We start from the raw sequence: 15405 nt of genomic DNA, 5'->3' as shown, positions 1-15405 counted from the left end.
GTCCCTTTTTGTACTCTCCCACGAAATTACTATTTCCTTTAAATCTTCCTTTATGACGTCCTTCCACCCCAGTCCGGGGCACCGTGCTTTCCGTTTAGCCATAGAGGATTGGCCGAAAAGAACAATCTTCGGCAATCTTTCATCCTTCATCCGCACAACGTGCCCTTACCACCTCAACCTTTCTTTCATTATAGCCCTAGAAAGCAGTATTGAGCCACATTTTTCGCATAGCCTACTGTTTGAAGCTAGGTCAGATAGCTTTGTACTTAGAAGAACTCGCCCCTAGGGACTCTGGAAAACCGCTCGCGCCTCTCCATCTGTTCTCTAGAATGCCCATGTGCCACAATCATGTTTTTCAACTGCCATTACTGCATCATCTAGGATTCTCATCATGGTTAGTGAAACTGTATATCTGTTGTTCCAAACTTTTTTTTAACTGTGAAAAAACAGACTGTAACCTTGGCTATTCTATTTTTAACATCTTCACTGCTTCCACCATCTTTACTAATAATACTACCAAGGTAAGTGAAGCTGCCCACCTGATCGATCTTTTCATTACCCAACGTCACCTTTTAATCTTCACTTATTTCTAGCCTTAGTGACTTAGTCTTCCTAAAATTAATTTTCAAACCAATACTAGCACCCTGAACTCGCAAAACCTTTAAAACTTCATTCATTTTGCTCACACTTTCATCAAGGATGCTTAGATCATCAGCATAATCTAATTTCAGGAGACTTGTTCTTCCCCTTTTGATTCCATGGTCTCCCATTGCCTTTCCTTTGCTCCTTAAAGCAAATTCCATCAAAATAATCCATGCAAAGGGGGATAGAACACAACCCTGTTTAACTCCTGATTTAATACAAAACCAGCTGCTAACCTCATTTCCTAGCTTAACCGCAGCAGTATTATTCTCGTACATAGCTCTAATCACTTTAATGTATTTGTCTGGTATACCGTACAAGGATAAAACCTTTACTAAAGCTCTTCTATCAACAGAGTCGAACGCTTGCTCATAATCTATAAAACTGAGGACCAAAGGTGAAAATTTGGTTGACACATCCTCTACCTTTTCTAAAACCGCACTGCTCTTCTCTTAAAACTTTGTAAATAGTAAAAAAAGAATAGAGGGAGCTTTTAGGAAGGCATTTTCTGTACTTGAAGTCTGGTACATAGTAATTTGATACCAATCTAATCGGACTTGCAATAGCAGAGGAATTGGTATGACGTCATTTTTAGTTATGAAATTATTGTAGATCGTACAGAAACCATAGTAAAGCATATAGTCTTGACGTCATTTTCTGTATACATTACATTTAGGAAGTGATGACGTCACTCTTGTACATAAGAACATCGCTCGAGCTACGACAATCATTTGTTGTTTTGTAAGCTCAAAGTGATGATCAAGATGATATCTCGCATAGAAAGAAATACTATCCATTACTTTTCACCCCCAGAGATTAGAAGTGAAAACGTTTTCTATCCAAAGTTCAACGAGAAGAAACGCGTCGTCCATCAGATGCAAAACATGAGTTCACTTGTTGAAGACCCAGAATTCCTGAGAAGAGGATATATTCTTGAGATGCAATCGAGGAAAAGAAAAGCAGAACCGTTTACTTTCCCAGGTGCAGCAGTAGTCTTAGATTCGGAGCCTCTTAAAAAGAAGCCATTCCTTGAAAGCTATAGTCAAAGGAGGATAAGGAAAATGTGCAATATAATAAGATTTGGTAACGATCTTCCATATTCACTAGACCTTAGCAGCTACAAAATATCAGCAGCAGCAAAGGAAAAACTGGTGTATCTTTTGGGCAAAAAATTCGGCCTTCTCTTTGATAGTGACTATCAACTGAATAATCCCAATAAGCTGGCCTTTTTTGAATCCTATTGGCCTATCCTATATGAGTGTGATGTTAACCCCTTTTCAGTGGTGGATTTTATCTCTATTTTGACTCCAAATAAATGGCTTACAACTAGAGCTGTATCGTTTGCCATAAACTTTGTAAGTCGATCATTTCAGAATGTCTTTACTATAAGCTGCGATGTCAATGTCCCTCTCGTTTCTGCAACTCCCCAACTAGATAAGAAGGAAAAATTATCAAAAACATTGTACCAAGTGCCTAAACACTGCTCTGTATTGCTCCTGCCCCTTCATGTTAAAGCGGGACAATACATAAGTGACACTGATAGAAACCATTTTGTTTTGGCTGTGATAAATTTTAAAGAATCTTGTTTTCACATGATGGATGGCTTTAATCTTTCGAACAGAAATGAGGCAGATATTATTCTGAAGAGGATTCAAGCCTTATGTAAAAATGATGAAAGATATTTAAAACTGTCTTACAAAAGCTATCCTGTTCATAAACAAAATGATGCATACAATTGCGGGATGTATGCTATCATTCATACAAATGAATATTTGGAAAAACAAATCAGTTCTAAGCACTTGCAGCCTAATTTCCCAATTCAGGAAGTGATCCAAAGACTTAGACCGGAGTTGTGCCTGCAGATTCTAGAAGATATGTGCATGGTTCACGATAGACATCTATTTTGTTATATTTGCGGTGACAAGCCAGAAGATAAAAAGCAGCTTCGGTGTAACCTGTGTGCTGCTGTAGTATGTGAACCTCATGATTTTCATTTGTGCATGATGTGCAACACAGGCTCCGATGAAGTTCTAAATGAGACAAATCTAGAAGACTCAGAAAAAGCCCAAGATGCCAAGCCTCGTAATGAACTAAATTCAGGCGACAACACAGCCAAACGTGACACATATCACCCAAATGCTGAATTTCAAGATCATCAAGCTGTCTGTATTATGAAAGAGATCCCATTTATTACGCCACCTATAAATACACCTCCCAGAAATAAAGCTCCTTCCCATGTTTCCAGCAGCCCAATGGCGCCTAGATGGGCGCCAAATGGCGCCCTTCTCGCAGAGGCTCCTTCCCCCAGAACACGGGTTGGAAGACTGGTTAGGCCACCAAAGAAACTAGACCTTTAATACCGGAACTTGTGGCCAGAAGGTTGAAACCCAAAAGGTCTCATGCTATTTAGTGTTATTTAAAGTTTAACTCTGTGTCTTTTTAAAATTTTGTGTTGTATATCTATTTACCTTGTTCCTTATCGATTGTTATTCACTAAAATATATTGTAAATAAAATGTATATGTACATATTGTAAATTTTAGGATATTCGACTTTTACTACTGCTCACTAAACCTTAGTTGGGTCGCCTATAATTTACGTTATGGCGACGACTTCGATCCCCGAGTTTTAGGTGGTAAACTCGCGACTTCTTTTAGCAATAATTTTGGGTGCACTAGTTGGCAATTAATCATTCAGAGTAGGAGCTTGTTTAGTTCCGTCTAATTTTATCAAACCAGGCTTCCTTAGAATTAAATTACCCTCACGTCTAACTGCATCTCCTTTATTCTTTGCTTGTAATAAAGAATTCTCTTTTAGTGGTGTCCTCTTTTTAGCTGTGACAGAAAGTTTTCATCTTGCGAAAGACTGTGGATTCAAAGTTGTTGCTCATATGATGCCCGATTTGCCAAATGTTGGTCTTGAAAGAGATGTGGACCAGTTCATAGTAAGTTTTAGTTAATCAAGGAAGTTTTTTTTTTTTTTTTTTTACTTCTGTGTTTGAGTTAAAGAATGTCCTTAACTATGTTTTAGAGAAACTTTGGTAAATCTGACTTTCCAAAACTTATTTCAAATTTAATAGCCGAATTCCGAAGGTTTTTAGGGAATTTATCTACGTTTTGAATAAAAAAAATGGAGTTAAATGAAGGCATGTTTTTATTATCAATATTTAGAAGTTACTCTCTTAAGCTTCAATTCTGCTAACTTAATTACAACTTTTTTATATACTGTTGCCGCCCGAGATTTTCGAAATTTGGCTTAAGGGTGGCATCGGGGATGGGTATAGCGGCTTTTTAATTTTGGGTGCTCCTCTCCTCAGTCCACATTCAGTTATGATGACCAGATGTTCTTCTTTTTTCGCGCATCTAGAAATGTGGAACTGTGCACAAATTTCTCCTCCAAACCGTTCCTTTAGCGTTATGCAAGCAAAAACAAAATAATGACAACTGTTTGTAAAGATAAGGAGGAATTGTTTTTGATTACTGGGCTAGTAATGAGTAGGGCCATAGACAAAAAAAAAAACGAAAAAAATCGTTTACATTTCATCTCCATGTCGAAAGAAATAAGTTAAAATCTCAAGCGGGGAAATTTTATAATTATAATTAGCTAACTAAATTTTAGAATTTAATTATTTAACATAATTTAATTAAAATAATTTAATTTTATAACTAAATTTTTTTATTTAGCTCATTGGCCTCCATGCTTCCTCACTGTTTTTCTGTTTTAAGTGTACATTGAAACATATTTTTTTGATTAATAAATTTCTTTCAGACGCAAGACCATTAAAAGAAAAAGATGGTCTGTGGGCACAAAAAAAAACAAACAAACAAAAGCGATTGACCAGGACTTTGTCTATTTTGCAATCTCCTTGAAGGTGGTACTGTGTAACGTAATGAAAAGCGTGAGTTAAGATTAAGTTAGTCTCTATGACAGTATAAAAAACTATTCAATCAAAATATCTATATTATAAAAATGAGTTATTGTTAATATAAATTTAGACCAAATAAAACGTTGCAAAAAGAGAATATTATGTGGATCGAGTAAATTTAATGAACGATACGGAGTCTTATTTTAAATTTATGGATTCAGTTTGAAAGATCTAGACTCCTACAGACCCATGGTTTTAATAGACTTGTTCTGTAAAATGGGTAAAACCTTTAAAATTGGTATGGTTTCAAGCTTTTTAGATCCTGCTTGGATTATTTTCATTATTCTCTTTTTTGAGAATAAATTAATTTTTCTTTTTTAGTGAGGGAGACACGATGGACCACCATTTGGAAAAGATTTGAAATAGTAAAATAGGCCAACGTGAGAAGGACCTCCTGTGGCGGGAGGACGCCCTTAATTACGGGAAAGACAATTTCTTTTTTAATAGATTGTTTTATTTTTGTAGCACATGGTGGTTTGAAGTTTGTCTGGTTCAGCTGTTATTTAATCTTTTTAAAAAGAAGAGTAGGTGACGTCTAGGGTTTAAAGTAAATTTTTGTTACAGTTTTCGTTACTGGGAGGAATGGACATGGGCATTAAAAAAAAAGTAGTATTTTAAGGCTATTATAAGGAAATTGAAATTCCATACTATATTTGACTGGGATATTCTTCCTTTTTTCAGGAATTTTTTGAAAATCCTGCCTTTCGTGCCGACGGCTTAAAGATATATCCAACATTAGTTATTCGTGGTACTGGTCTATACGAGCTTTGGAAGACTGGACGGTATCAAAGCTATCCTCCTAATACGCTTGTGGACCTTGTTGCACGTATTCTTGCCCTTGTTCCTCCTTGGACAAGGGTATATCGTGTTCAACGAGACATACCTATGCCTCTCGTCAGGTAAGCTTGATCTTAATGGCTCACATGAGGTGTTTAATCCTAAGTTTTTTTTTCAAATGAATTGATTCAAGTCTACGCAGTATGTTTACCGTGAAAGAGTTGCTGAATGGTCTTGGAATGTCCTCAGTGACTGGTCTCATGAGAACCATATTTTCATAATAGTTTTACAAATTAATCCACAAGGAAAAATTATGTATAATAATAATCTATATGTTCACATGCCAGCAAGGACTGTGACAAAACGAGTAAGACACCAACCGACAAGTAACATAACTTAAGGGGATTCGATACCTTAAAGCACAGCCTATCTCGTCCTTTATAAACTTGCTTAGTTTGTGTAGCCAGACTATTTAGAATTGACTGGATGATCTTGCTGTAATTTATAGAGATTAAATAATATTTCCGAATAAATGACTGAAGACTAAAAGCCCACTAATCTGCTAATCTACTTTTCCAGAAATTTTAGAAAAAAACGTTTAACCTCTTTCGTTCTGTGCTAAAGATAGAGATCTCCAGTTCATTGAAACATATATCCTTAAAAAGTGTGACTTTTGTTTTTATCGATTGAATAGTGCAGAATTTTCTTTTGAAATTCAGGAAAGGCTAGTCCCTAGAAATTTTATAGGAATAATTTTAAAAATTCTGGATACTTGGTAAGAAAACACCAGAAATTAGCCCAAAAGAAATGTCATTTGATCAGTTTGGTAACTTTGGACGTTCCCTGTGGTGCCTTGGATTGAAAACCTTGCCGAAATAATTTCACGGTCTTTTCAATCAAACTTCATACTCAAACCACAAATTCTCAATAGTTTTCAATGATGACTAGTCCCCTGGGAGAATTCGCTTATAAGCCCTTTGTCTTTGTGATGGTCAGCCGACGTTAAGGCTCACAAAATGACTTCCAAGGTATCGAATTCTCTTTATATCTAACACATGAATACGTAAATCTAATCCAACAAAAGCGTAAAAAACTATAGTTCAGGCGTTGTCTCAGGAATTTACCCAGCTTACAAATTACCCAAGCAATTATTATTTCTCATTATTCTTGTCCAATTATTATTATCAATTAAACTTTCTCCCCTCAAAATTTATTTCCTTAAATCTGCCTTTGTACTCCTCTACAAAATGAAAAAGATTTTCTCCACACATTAAGCAAAAATAAGGACTATTTTTGTGCCATGGAATAGTGGCTGATTTATCTTGGAATGTCCTCAGAGTTTTTCTGTATATGGACCGTATTTCAAAAATAGATTTAAAACTAAGTCACAAACGGGCAGTGCTCTTTAGATTAGACTTAGACAGTTGATTAGATTGAAAGATGTGTTTTATTTCACTGAAAAGAAGTATTTTAGTTGCTAAAAAATACTAGTTTTGCATCGATGGAGCTGTATTTATAGATCTTAAGTGACAAAATCAATATTTCCAGTCACTCATCTTCGTACCTCTAAGACTTGGTTGAATTAAACTTTAATTTCTGCAATGATCCTATATTACTTACAAATAGAGTTGATAGATATTCCCTGACAGGAAATACTCCAGCATTAGAACCGGCCTAATATGAATCACACACATGGTCAAAACTGGTGGCAGACAGTTTTTTTTTCCAATTGAAATCTTGTATTTAATGCTATGGTACTAAGGACTACCCTAATTATCTATGTGCACTTCAAGACGTCTGGTGTCATTTCGATTTTTCTTACAAAATTGACTCTTTGGATTGGTCAAAAGTGGTGAAATAATCGTTTTGATTTAACTGATGTAAAAATTACCTTAACAATTGTCTGAAATTAAAAAAGACTAAATGAAGAAATAGAAGATTTACTAGATTTTGAATAATTAGGTACCTGAATTAGATTATAAGATCAATAATTAAAGATTTAGAGAGAAGCAGAAGAGTTGGAGGTAAGTCGTATTTAAAGGAAAGGGAACCATAGAGTTATGCGGGCAAAACTAGTTTATGTCAACAAAGTGGGGGTTCGATAAGATCTACGGTTTGAAGGAATTAAATAGCAGGATTGAGCAGTAGCTTGCTTGGCACGGCCCTTTCTGGCCGGGTTAGCTGTATAGGGCTTGAGAACCCCATCTGCAGGGCTTGAGTATAATATATACTTACAAAATGAATTCCAGGTCGTCTTGGGGGCTTCCACCATCTCTACTACGGACAATCATTACTTCATTGACTGTTACTTGCGTTATGAATCAAAGTTGTCTTGAGAAATTTACCGTCTGTTGTGTACACTAGCTACCTATTTAATTTGTAACTATCCAGTTAACCCATAAGTAGTAATTACCAATATTGGCGAAATATAAGTAATATTACCAGCCCATTAATCTTGTTTTAGAATAAGCAGTGTATCAAATATAGCTCAAGCATCCTAGGCCAGTTGGAGATGATCCTTTCTCCGTGTTTTTTTTTTTTTTTTTTTTTTTTTTTTTTTTTTTTTTTTTTGGCAAAAACTGCATTTTTGTGTCTTTGATTTGCTTTGCAGTTTAGCTATGAGTTGAGCTCAACAATTTTGTTTGGTAGTATGTTATAATTTTTGAGGGGCATATTTCATCACTGATCTATTTTATATTGTAGCTTTGCAGTTGAGCATAGCAACCCTGTATAGTTACAAGTCGTAATCTGCTACGACTGTTGTTCATAATCTGCCTGTTGTACATTTTTACTCTGAGGTTGAACGTGGTAACCCTGTGTGGGTAGAATTGATATTTTTCTGTGACCTTAATTCTTTCTTCCTTTTATATTTCAGTTCTGGGGTTGAGCATGGCAACTTAAGAGAATTAGCCTTAGCAAGAATGAAAGATTTTGGAACTGAATGCCGTGATGTCAGAACTAGAGAAGTAGGAATCCAAGAAATTCATCAAAAAGTCCGACCATATGAGGTATGAATTTATCCCAGTAACTGTGTGTCCCCCCCCCCCCATGGCTATGGCCTTAATCAGCAGAGAGTAATAATTACTTTGATGTAACATGCTAGACTGTCTTTAAAGTAATCAAAAGTATGTGGCTAATTTGATTTCGAACCGATAAGGGAGAATCAGCATATTCACCTAAAGATTTTACTTCGTTTACTTGAGTTGTAATGTCATTACCAAAAGATAAATCTTTGAAGAGGGCTTGTACATATAATACTACTACTATAAGTGACCATTCATCGCAGCACAAAGCCACCACAGTTGTCTGTGCTTCTCCTTCATCTCAATCTGTTCCTAGCTTGACTCTTACCCCCCCCCCCCCATGAAGTTAATTAATCTTTCTTTGACCTACTTCCAACCTATTTGAGGCCGTCATGTTTTTTGTTTGGTCCAGCTTGATTGATAATCAACCACTCACAATGAGATTTTGCTAATACCGAAATTTAGCCAGCACTAATTTAACGAGAACTTTTTTTGGGGTTAAATTTGAAATTACTTAGAATTTTCAGACTAATAAAAAAAGGAACTATTAAAAACTTGACTGGCTGAAATGAGAATTAGCTAAAGGTTGTTGTGAATAGGGCTTAACAAGAACAATTCTGGCAACCATTCATCCTTTATTCACAAAACGTGGGATCGGGCCACATTTTTCGCAGAGTTTATTGCTTGATGATATGCAGTTGTTGAAACGAGTTTACACAATGAACTCTTGAAATGAATACCTGCACTTTTCCTGATGTTTGAAATAATACCAGTCAAGGCACATCATTCACTCATCTGATTAAGAAAACTAATGGTACAAATAGGAGCAGAATTAAGGCCATGAGTTGACATAAAAATTTCAAATCATGAGCTGGTTTTATACAATTGTCATTTCTATTTTTTTTTTTTTTTTATTCATTTTTTCCTTTTTTTCAAATAAATTTTTATTGATTCGCTCCTGTTCGATTTTTTTTTTATTCGTATTGTTTTATTGTTCATCGCTATTTTCATCGTTCCCAAACTATTCTGAAAAAAAATTCACGTTTCTAGCTTGAGTACTTACCTGCAAGTCAGTAGAAGGACAGATAAATAAATGGATACTAAATTCTGTGTATAAAGATAGATTGGTTTGAACGATTTTTACGATTTTTTTTTAGCAGCAATTACACGCGGAAGCGACCTACTAAGATGCAATTCAGGGTATATATTTACACATTAAGAAGGGTGCGGGTAAAGTTTAAACTTACCTCTCATTCGCATCAGAAATAAACTTTACTCAGGAATCACTAGGAATTAGTAGGAATCACTAGGTCAACTGAGAGTTTATATTGAAGCGCCAAATGACTTCCTAGTGGATTTTGGGGAAAACCAACGCTAAGTTCCCTCTTGGAAAGCGACCTACTAAGATGGAACATGGACAAGTCGAGTGAAATACCGCGCACACTGATAAAAAAAACAACAGTTTGTGAAGGGGAGTCAACCGTTGTATTTGAAAAGAATATCTCATTAAACTTGTTTTAACTGATTGGGATTATCTTGGTCTGGGGTTACGAATAAATAGGGATAGCTGCCATTGGAAAAAAAAACGTGACAGGTTAGCCTTTCCTATATATATTTCATTGATATAGGAAAAATAGTTTTACCTTAGGTGTTCGATTTTTTTTTCCGTTCATTGTCGTAAATACGTCGGACTTCTGACACTTTCGGTAGCCTTATGCTACTTTAAGGCCATGCGAAAAACGTCTTTTTCGGGTTTATTCTATACAGGAGACCTCTTTATTAAATTCCTTAATCTTTTTCTTCTTTATCTAATTGCAAATACCTTTTTTTAACTTTCATCTTATTTATTAGCTGAGGACAACTATTTCTTGTATAATCAAAATATCCAAACACATTTTTTATATCGTATCAAAATGTCACCATAACTTAGAGTTTCGATTCGTTTTTCGTCCTTATTCTGGCATTTCTGAAACCAAGTCGATTAAACCCTTGAAACAGATGATGGAGAAAATGCAAAAAATAAAATGCGTTGCCATTTTTAATGCTCATTTAAGAATACTTGAAAATTATGCGCTGTCTACTTAGTAAGTTTTCCATGTTCGTGTGGGTCTGTGGTCTCAGGCAGTGTTGGTTGAAAGTTTGGCCTTCCGTGGTTGGTTGCGATACCGTTGTCAGCAGAGGTATGAATTATGAATTTTGCGTTTTTTTCTCTCGAGTAATTATTTATGTATTTTTTGTTCAGTTTCTGCAATATTGATACTAGAATACACTGATGTAAATAAGAGTATTTTTTCCGAGTAGCAATACAAGGTCGGATACAGGGCTTCCTGCTTTTTTAATATGTGTTGTTTTTCAATAAATTATTATCTCGGTTTAAAAATAAACATCTAATAGGAAATATACAATATGATTTAGTATATTTTAGTTCACCCTTTGTCAAATGGTTTAAAAAAATATTTAGTACTTAAAATTGTATTGGAAAAAATATCCTAATTTTTGAACTTTCTTCTGAACGTTCAAAGTTCAAGAGCAAATAAAGTGTTTTAACGCTAAAATCTTAAAAATATAAAAAGTAGACCAAATCAAACAGGCTTCTGGATAATTTCTCATAAGAGGTATTACTTTCAAGTATCCAGCCTTATATGTTCTATAAAAAGGAAGTGTTTTTTTTTTTTTTTTTTTTTTGCTGTTCATCAATAAAAAAAAGTTTGCAAAGCGGGTGTGATCTTGACTCGAGTGTCCAAATTTACAACCCTGCTATTTGAATTGCACTTTTCCTCGCAAAAGTCTGAATACTAAGGGTCGACCCACAAGGAACCCTGTTTATCCAAGTCTCTCTCATCAGCAATTCATCGCCTACATTTTCCGAGTTTATTTAACAATAAATTTACAACTAAAATACTTCTATATAGTGTCCCGCGCAAGGCTTTTAATCACTAAGCTTTTCTGTCTAGTGATATATTTCCAAATATCGATTTCTAGTTCTCGTATGCTTATTTCTCTGTCTAATTCGATTTCTTTGTAACTTTTTTTATGTTTGCAATGTAGTTAAAAAAAAGAAGGAAATTAACAGAAAAGTAGTTGTTAGTGACAACCTGAATGTATCAAGTGTTTTTTTTTAAGATGTTCAATTTATTCATGCAGGGACGGATCCAGGGGGTGGGGTTAAGGGCACGTGTCCTTCTAAAAGGCCGAGAATTGCTCTAATTACATGGTCGGAGGGGTGAAAAACATCGATGGGGGAGCCAATTTTTATCGATGTCTCCCAAACATTTCTGTATCTGCCCTTGCATACACATGCTTTTTTATCCCTTTGTAGCCTCTTATTTTCTCTTTTTTATCTGTAGGTAGAACTTGTTCGAAGAGACTATGTTGCTAACAATGGATGGGAGACATTTTTGTCGTATGAAGATCCACAGCAAGATATACTCATTGGATTGTTAAGACTCAGAAAATGTTCAGATGACACATTTAGGTAAGTAATTTAATTATTTGAGTTAATGTCAAATGGATTTTTATGTTTGTAATTGCTTTTTTGTTCAATATTTAATTTGGGTTTGAAAAAAAAAAGTTAAATCTTGCTCTAGTAGCCGGATTCAACATCAGCCAATGAAAAAAATGGCCATGGTGGCAAATATTCTATTCAGTTCTATTTCGTGCCACGATTGGAAATTTTTTCGCTTGTGATAAATTTTTTGTTCATGGATTTAAGCTGGGTTCTGACAGGTATCAAATTTCGCTTTTGTTGCTGAATTTCAAATCCCTTGATAAAAAAAACGCCCATGCGGCCAAATATTTCGTTTGTTTCTCAGTGGAAAATTCAGTTTTCCTGCCTGGCAAAATGTTTTTTAAAATAATTAAAAGCTTCCTATATAAGTGCTCGAAAAAGTGTGAAGCTCTTTTTTTTGCTAAGATAAATATTCAAAGAAGTTGAACACGTGCTCAGGTTTGAATTATCGCCCGGACCCCCCCCCCCCTGAAATTTTGTGGTTTTATAATTTTCTTTTAATATTTTACTGTATCTTCCATATAAATCGTTTGTTTTGCTTAAATCCATTGCAAGAAATTACGTTCGAAAGGTTCAGAAAATTAGTGCTCTGTCTGCGAGTCTTTTTTCAACCTGTTCGTAGTAATGAAGAGTAAGGAGTGAGCTTTGTTAGCAGAAACCGAAACTCTAAGAAATAGACATGGATAATCCACATCAAAATAATCTGCTTTTAATGGTAATTTGTAATATATGTAATTCATTAAGGATATGGTTAACCACCAATATTTATTAGTTAAAAAACCTGCATAAATTTAGATTAGGAAGAATGCCCCATAAAAGGGAAAGAGTCCTTGATGAAAATCACATCATCAAAGTCGGGAATCCAAAACCGGAGGTATCTAGTCATATATGCAAAACACAAAATTTAACATTTATTCTGGGAAGGATGATCACAGACGTGTATTTGTTTTTGCTTCATTTTTTTCACCAGGGGTGATCGTATCAAATCAGCTGTAGAAAATCGGGAGATTTGTCATTAATGGACTATTAAAGCGTGAGTTATTAATAGTCCATTAATGACAAATCTCCCGATTTTCTACAGCTGATTTGATACGATCACCCCTTAGTCTGGGACCCACCCGAAGGAATGTGCTCTATTTCAGTTTGTGAGTGGTCAGTGAAATGACCGAGATTTTTCTGTACCAAAGGACAGAGCATGACCTGCTGATCCCGGGAAGGCCCGTTATACCGGTGCCAGACGCTAGGCATCAGCAGCTATAGCAGTTCAAAGTTGCCTTTTCGCTTCTTTTTTTCTCGGCTAGCAACGCCATCTTGAGAGTACAAGATACATGCCCTAAGTAGGAAACGCTATTGTCGAGGGAAAGTATCTGGATAGAATGATCCCACTAAAGCCAATAAGCTAATTTCATTATCTCATACATCCAGCATATATCAGTATTTGCCAGCGTGTTTCAGGCTTCATCAGTGATTTATAATGTGTAGTGTATCTAGCAAGCGTGGCTTAGTACTAGTAGGCTATAGTATAGTAGTAAGCTATAGCATAGTAGTCTAGTATTTCAGAGGTTTACAACCTTTTGCATCAGCTTCCTGTTCAGTTCCGAGCACAGTTTATAGAATTAGCAGTATGATCATTCCCTATCTCGCCCTTTTTAAAATTAGTGACTTACAAATAAAGTAAACATACTACTTGATGCCCTTTTTATGCTCTTAACCAATATAATAATCATTTTTGTCAAAATGAATTCCCCTCCCCCCCCCCGAGGCTATATATACCAATTCAGGGTATATATTTGCACATTAGAGGGAGGGAGGTAAGTTTTAAATCTACCTCTCATTTGTATCAGAAATAAACTTTACCCCCACTGCCCTAATGTGCAAATATATACCCTGAATTGGTATTAATAGGGGTGGGGGTAAAATTCATTTCTGAAAAAGAGGGGTAGAATATAGAAAATAGAGGGGTATTGTCTGGGTGACAACTATAATGGTGAGAAAGTATAAATTCAGTAATCTAAAAGTTTCAGTTGTATTGACATGCTTCAGGATTTAGTTGTAATAGCACTATTTCTTACATTTAGAAACAGTAGGCTAACAGAGGGGGAATAATTGATAATTTTTTTTTTTAACCTTGTTTCCATCAGGTGCATAGCTCTAGTATTTGATAAAATTCTTCTTAAGCTACTTTTGGCTATCTTGGATAGGGGATAAGTTAGGAAAATGAAACTTTCAGGGATGGGTCTACAGGCTAAAGTATGTCCTGGGAAGGTATTCTGAAGTACCCACCTCCACTCCTCCCTCTAGAGGGTCCTGGCCTTTGATTTTGAGTGAAACCTTGCAAAATAGATCTTCTGCTTGAATGAATTAAAACAACAAAATTTTCAGCTTCACAACTTTGCTCAATCCCAAGTATTAAGGTTTTAAAGATATGCAAATACATTTCATATATTAAAAAAACAACAACATTAATATGGCTCAAAATTCTACTCAAATAACAGGAATTATATTTTCAGAACTAAAGCCAGAGAATAAGAAACGAATAACTGAAAATTAAGGTAAAGAGTTGTTTTTTCAAATTTCAATAGGTTCTACCTGTCATGTAGGCAAATTTCAAGACCCTTTAGTAGAAGAAGGAGTGGAGATCGGTCATTCAAAATAACATCCCAGGACATACTCTAGCCTGTAGATCAATCTGTCTTTTTGGTAAAATTCTAGTTTAGCTACTTTTGGCTATCTTGGATAGGGGTTAGGTTAGGAAAATGAAACTTTCAGGGATGGGTCTACAGGCTCAAATGTGTTCTGGGAAGATATTCTGAAGTACCTACCCCCACTCCTCCCTCTAGAGGGCCCTGACCTTTGATGACTTTTAAATATCTGTGTGTTATGAAAGTGAAACCTAACGTAAGTCTATCGGATCAATCTATTTTGCGCCCCCCCCCTAAAAAATCCTGGATCCGCCCCTGAAACCATCACACCTATTCCACCAGTTATTAGAAGAAAAAAAATCCTTATTTTCACAAATTTCATCAACCCCCGCCCATGGGCGCCCATAAGCTGAATTCCATGGGGGGGGGGGCCAACTTGTTCAAATTGGAACTTTTAATACTATATAAAATAAATATCATAAAAAAAATATAAAAATAAGGCACCATCATTCAGCCAGGGGGGGGCAGGAGCCCCCCCCCATATGGGCGCCCATGCCCCCGCCCCCTTTTTTATAAAATCCTACATAGGCCAGTTGAGTCCACTGTATGTAAATAATAGATTAAGTCATAATTTGTATATAAATTAAGTCATACCTGTGAGATGGGACACTTGCAAACCACTTGGCTGGTTTTCCAACAAACGTTCCAACAAACATGAGACTGTCACATCCGCCAGACCCTTCTCTTTTAATTCTTAACATCAAAAACAGTTTTGGCCGAAAGGAGAAAGAAATACTTGAGAAAAACGACGTGATATCCAAACTAGGCGTACAGTAGTGTTAGCTATTTCTGGCGGTTGATTAATTACCGGCATTTTGAACGTCATTTT

The 15405-nt window shown here is 35.6% G+C and overlaps 1 protein-coding gene across 2 annotated transcripts in view; it reads left to right on the top strand.

Annotated features, from left to right (window-relative positions):
- Elp3 (elongator complex protein 3) overlaps nt 1-15405 on the top strand; it is a 57357-nt gene that overhangs the window by 37334 nt on the left and 4618 nt on the right. For both annotated transcript variants that reach the window (XM_089100544.1, XM_089100542.1), the window contains exons 6-9: nt 3476-3585; nt 5248-5465; nt 8219-8351; nt 11714-11841. In XM_089100544.1, coding sequence (XP_088956670.1) covers nt 3476-3585; nt 5248-5465; nt 8219-8351; nt 11714-11841 — 589 coding nt within the window. The remainder of the gene's footprint in view (nt 1-3475; nt 3586-5247; nt 5466-8218; nt 8352-11713; nt 11842-15405) is intronic.

Source organism: Artemia sp. Qi Xiang Cuo, chromosome 14 (assembly GCF_049724085.1).
Source record: "Artemia sp. Qi Xiang Cuo chromosome 14, ASM4972408v1, whole genome shotgun sequence".
NCBI lineage: Eukaryota > Metazoa > Arthropoda > Branchiopoda > Anostraca > Artemiidae > Artemia > Artemia sp. Qi Xiang Cuo.
This window is presented reverse-complemented; position numbering and strand designations above follow the sequence as displayed.